General features: G+C 36.2%; 1 protein-coding gene across 2 annotated transcripts; it reads left to right on the forward strand.

Annotated features, from left to right (window-relative positions):
- Positions 1-886: 886 nt before the first annotated feature.
- LOC126617794 (2-oxoisovalerate dehydrogenase subunit alpha 2, mitochondrial-like) lies at positions 887-4721 on the forward strand. Of its 2 annotated transcripts, XM_050285860.1 has the most exons (10): positions 887-1337; positions 1653-1790; positions 1912-2094; positions 2273-2430; positions 2547-2646; positions 3011-3122; positions 3221-3360; positions 3454-3639; positions 4460-4642; positions 4677-4721. In XM_050285860.1, the coding sequence occupies exons 1-9, from the start codon at positions 1104-1106 to the stop codon at positions 4625-4627; spliced, it is 1419 nt and encodes a 472-aa protein (XP_050141817.1). In that variant the 5' UTR covers positions 887-1103; the 3' UTR covers positions 4628-4642; positions 4677-4721. The 2 variants fall into 2 exon arrangements, with proteins under 2 accessions (XP_050141817.1, XP_050141810.1); XM_050285853.1 differs by having other exon boundaries at positions 4460-4721.
- Positions 4722-5755: the final 1034 nt, after the last annotated feature.

The following is a 5755-nucleotide window of genomic DNA, read 5'->3' on the forward strand; positions in this document are numbered from 1 at the left end:
CATAATTATGAATGCCTCATCAATGCTTATGATTTCCATTGAACTTAATGATATTTGATATGTGTCTCTATCATGCGTATTCCATAGTTAGGGTCCTTGATAAGAATAATTTGGTTGTAATGCGTATTCCATTCAATTCAATGAATCTAGGGAAATCTGAGAATTAATTGGTGCAATCTAGTTAATTTGGGGCATTGTAATTCATGGTTTGTTGAAAGAGTAACTGGAAATCGAGTCGTATGCATATGTTTCATGTGTGGAGAAGGAACCCTCTAACTAGCCTTTCACCATTCTATTTCATCAATTTTGTGAGTCTTTAAAGTTTGTTTACAAAGTTTATGTTTTAAAAATTCAATTTCGTCAAAACCAAACCCCTTGCTTTTAAGTCTTGTTTTTAGAGTCAAAACTTGTTTCCTTTAAGTCTTTTGAGTCTTTTAAGTTTTATTTTCGTCCAAATCACTTGTTAGGTCTAGAATTGAGTTTTTTTTTTATTGTTATTTGCTGTTTTGAGTGTTTTAAGTTAGTTTTGAGTTTATAGAGTTTAGTTTAGTGTTTTTTATCTTATATTTGTTGATTAGCATCCCTAGTTAATCTCCGGTCTAGAACGATCCCTACTTGCATCATTACTACAATTGTCATCAATAGGGTTTAATTTGTGTGTCAACTTAATTTTCACATCATTTAGTAAAATGCTCCTAATCCGCCTAGGTGCTAACCCCAACTCGCCGTCCAACTATCGCCTAATATCTTTTAGAACTTTAATAACCTTAATATGTGTAATGATCATGCGTCTCAATGCTGTGTGTCCCATAATAGTTCCATTCTTCTACCATTTCTTGTGAAAAATAATAAAAAAATGAAGTAATATAAATAGTCAGTATCTGTTCTTCCACCGAAAATGAGAATAATTGAGATTGTTTAAGCAACTTGAGTAATCGTTGACGTCTTGCCAGTTGATTATGAGCAGCTTTATCGAGACCAGAAGCGAATTGTGCAAAGGCTTCTAATTCTGCAAATTAGTGGAGTGTTGTTAGGCAGAACCAGAACCAGAACCAGATAGATAGAGAGAGAGAGAGAGAGAGAGAGAGAAGGAGAAGACGACGATGCGGAAATCAGGTAGCAGCATTATCAAGCATTTCAAATCATCATCGTCTAGTATCATCGGATCCTTGGCTCTCACCTCTCCCACTCCACTCACTCCACCTCCTCCTCCATTTCCTCAAATTCTCCGAATCCTGGCGGCCGGAGATTTAAGTAATTTCTGCTCTCGCCGGTTTGAATCCGTCAAAGCAGAAACGATGCGGGATTCGGATAATACTCATCGCACTCACGATCAGGTATCTTATTAATCTTCAATTTCCAGTTTGATTGTGTCTGTCTGTTCGGTCAAACGATACTTCATTAACAAAACAAGCATATACACATAAGAGGTCGGCGGGATCTGTTATGTATAGCCGTGCAAGAGTTTGCTATTTTCACTCCGATGGAGTTATTACCTCCGAGAAATTGAGGTGGTGTTTAAGTATCTTGGATGAATTACAAGATGAGACATTCTTGCATAATTTCATAAATTTGCTTCCGAGACGCCCCATGAGCTTGCACATTGCACAATGCACATATAATCGCTGAAGAATATCGCTTTTTCATTACAGGCCTTAGAGTTTCCAGAAGGAAAGGTCAAGTTCACTCCTAAAATGAGGTTCATATCTGAGACTGCTAAGGAGCGTGAGTGCTGTTATCGCATCCTTGACGACAATGGGAACCACATTTTGTCTAGCAACCATGTACAGGTACTAGAAATTCTCTCTGTCTCGCTTCCAATAATGAGTTTCCATTTTCTTTTTCACAAACACGAATACAAGATAAGCCGTAGGAAGTAACTTGTGACTTATGGATTACCAATTTAAACAGGTCAGTGAGGAAGTTGCTGTGAAAATGTATACGAACATGGTTACTCTTCAGACCATGGACACCATTTTCTATGAAGCACAAAGGCAAGGAAGGATTTCATTCTATTTGACCACAGTCGGTGAAGAGGCCATCAATATTGCCTCAGCGGCAGCACTCACCATTGACGACATTGTCTTTCCTCAGGTTTCCACCACATATATGTATATATGAGAACTTTCAATACTATAACTATCCTTTCTAGTTAAATACGCCACACCTACATTCCTACTCATTAAGATTTCAATTCCTTTTTTCCTTATCAGATGATTCAATGGTTTACCATGAGAGGTGCTGAGAGAAGTTTTCTTTGACATGCATGCAGTACAGGGAGGCAGGAGTGCTATTATGGCGCGGTTTCACTCTACAAGAATTTGCAAACCAGTGTTTCAGTAACAAATCTGATTATGGAAAAGGCAGGCAGATGCCAATCCATTATGGGTCTAACAAGCTCAATTACGTCACTGTAGCATCAACCGTGGCGTAAGATATAAATGATTTTATGTAGGAGATTATTTTTGGCTGATATTTTGACCATTTTCAAATGTTTCACTAAAATGATTAAGGTCACACCACCAATAATTTATATTGCTTTCCAGTTCACAACTTCCACATGCTGTTGGTGCTGCGTATTCTTTAAAGATGGATAGGAAAGATGCATGTGTGGTTGTGTATGTTGGTGATGGCGGCACAAGTGAGGTAAACTACCACTGAATTTTATCCTAAAACTGCTCACGCCTCCAACGTTTTTAATAGCCTTAGGCGAATATAATTAAAAGCGGCGAACAAGTTTATTAAGTCCCTAATGTTTCTGTTGATTCAAAAATCTTATTATAGCCTCAAATGCATTTATCCCATTGATGCCCAGCATTTCAATATTTTTGTTAGTCCTACAATAGCCACCATGTTTCGTGGTCAGAGTCTAGTAATATAATGATGAAGGCTTTCTGTGGCTATGATAAAAACAAAATCAAGTGTAATCAATCAACAGTGGCGGGGTGTCCCTATAGTTTAGAGGTCATTGGTTTTGGTTGTTCCCTTCTGATGAATCAATTTATGTTAGGGTGATTTCCATGCTGCTTTGAATTTTGCGGCTGTTAAGGATGCTCCGGTTATATTCTTTTGTCGGAACAATGGATGGGCTATCAGTACACCTACATCAGACCAGTTTCGGAGTATTCTATCTCTCTGCTTGTATCTTTACAGTTTCTATCAACCGAAGTCTGCTGATGCATAGAATCAAAGTAATAATTTATTCCTTTTCTTTGGGCAGGTGATGGTGTTGTTGTCAAAGGCCGGGCCTATGGAGTTCGAAGCATCCGAGTAGATGGTAATGATGCACTTGCTGTGTATGGTGCAGTTTATGCTGCCCGCGACATGGCAATCAAAGAACAGAGACCAATCTTAATTGAGGTAATGAAAAGGATTCTTATTTGGTTTCCTGGCCTTGTTAGCCAATTGTGTCTTCAAATTTTAATGTTTGGTTTTGACCTTTTCCATTGATAGGCATTAACATATCGAGTAGGACACCATTCCACTTCAGATGATTCGACGAAGTATCGTCCAGTCGAAGAGATTGAATGGTGGAAAATGGAGCGAGACCCTATATCTCGATTTAGAAAGTGGATGGAAAACAATGGTTGGTGGAGTGATAAGCAAGAGTTAGAGGCCAGAAACGATGCGAGGAAGCAGGTAAGACGTACTATTATTTTATGAAGGGAAATAATGACGAACTATTAGAAATTAGAAACTCTTCTTCCATGTCTTTGTTAATCATATTCTCTCCAGTTTAATGACTTCTAGTGATACCAAGGATTAGGATGACTAGCTTTATGCTAAATTTTAAGAGAGATGTTTTCGAAAACAAAAATAGATATTTTTTTTTGTCGTAAAATTTTATTGACAAAGGAATTTTGGGAGTAGAAGTTACGTTGTCCCATTCTACATGGATCATCTGTGAACAGTGAGCACTATAATACTCCATAGTACACATCTTTAATAGTCATATAATGATATGCTTTACTTTGGAGCACCTTGTTATGCAATAACTTGCCATGAGATATGTTGGTTTGAAAAATATCGACATGGAATTGATTTTCTCGTTAAACTCTACTTCCAGAAAACCCCTAACTTCTACTTTTGTTGAACTTGATTCTAAAATAACGGAAATCAATTTTTGAGAGATTGTTTTCAACAATATTCCTAAGTAGCTTCCCAAGAGCCGGAACCTTTTTTTTTTTTTATTGTATGAGGAAAATGTTCTTGGGAGCAGCCTCTCCATAAATTGAGGTAAGGCTAGCCGACATTCACCTCTCCCAGACCCTGCGTAAAGCGGGAGCCTTGTGCACTGGGTACGACGACAAGGAAAATGTTCGTGCAAATTTCTGTTCTCTAACTTGAAATCTCCTAATCCATCCTTCAAAACATGTTGAACAGATATGGAAGGTGTAAGATCCAAATATAAGAATTGTGTTTTCTGAATTATTCTTTATGCGTTTTTGTTGCAATGCAGATATTACATGCAATCCAAGAAGCAGAAAAAGTTGACAAACCTCCAGTTGCTGACATTTTCACAGATGTATATGACTCTCCCTCTTCCGATCTCCACGAGCAAGAGAAATTGCTCAGAGACACAATTCGAAGACATCCCTGTGATTACCCATCCGACGTGCCTCTCTAACTTCTGACTTGTAACTTTTCTTTATGTGCAGTGCAGAAGTGTAGATAAAGCATATTTTCCTTACTAATAAAATGCTGACTGTGATTCCCTTCCATTTACTTTGGTTTGGTTTGGGATTGTGGTTCTTTCAAATACAGCAGCTTATTTATTAAAAAACCTGGAACATTAAATGTGTTTGATAAAACAAAAAATAAAAAGTGCTTTTATAAAAAACTGTTGTCAATGAAAGTAGAAAAGTATAGAAAAACAAAAGAAGAGTCTATTAAAAAAATGTGTTTTTTTTTCTTTTCTTTTTTTAAAGCATAATAATTAATCAATGCTCATTTAATAAAATTTTTAAATAGCAAGTATACCCCCACATGTTTTACAAAATTACAATCTTTACCCTTACATTGCTATCTTCGACAATTATTATATTACATTAAATACTATATCATTTGTAATCATTTAACATATTTAAAGCAACTTATATAAAAGTTTATCAAACACTTAAGTGCTGTTTATTTTTTAAAATTAAAAGCATTTTCCCATAAAAAGAAAGTTTGTCAAATACTCAACAACTTTATTTTACAGCATAATAATACCAAATTTGCCCTTTGTCTATCTCAAACCCTGAATATATTATTCAATACCTGTTATGGTTCCTCATATACACAAGGGGGAAGTTGTGTACCGATAAAGTGTGTATATTTTGACAGATTTATATAGAATTAATTGTGTATTTATTTATGTACATGCAGTATCATAATCTACTGAAGAATAAGAGTTGAAAAAAAATAATGCAATAGTGTCTTGATGCAGGGAAAGACCTGAAATTCCCAAAAGAGCCCGATCTAGTACACAAAAGATAGGCGCTAAAATTATTGAGTAAAACTATGATTTTTTGTTAATCAAAATGTCCAAATTTCCCCACCTTCTAACAAGAAGTGGTTTTTATATCCTCTCTAGATCCAACCCATCCGGATCCTCCAGATTCTTCTTCTTCTTTCATCTCTTTAGTTTTGCTTCTACTTCCTCTTGTTCTTCAATAATCTTCTTCAATTCTTCTTTTTCTTTTTCAATCCTACTTCTTCTTCTTTGGATCTGGATGTACAAACGACCTCCTGTGCAAACAACAGGACGAGTGTA

Source organism: Malus sylvestris, chromosome 1 (genome assembly GCF_916048215.2).
Source record: "Malus sylvestris chromosome 1, drMalSylv7.2, whole genome shotgun sequence".
Lineage (NCBI taxonomy): Eukaryota > Viridiplantae > Streptophyta > Magnoliopsida > Rosales > Rosaceae > Malus > Malus sylvestris.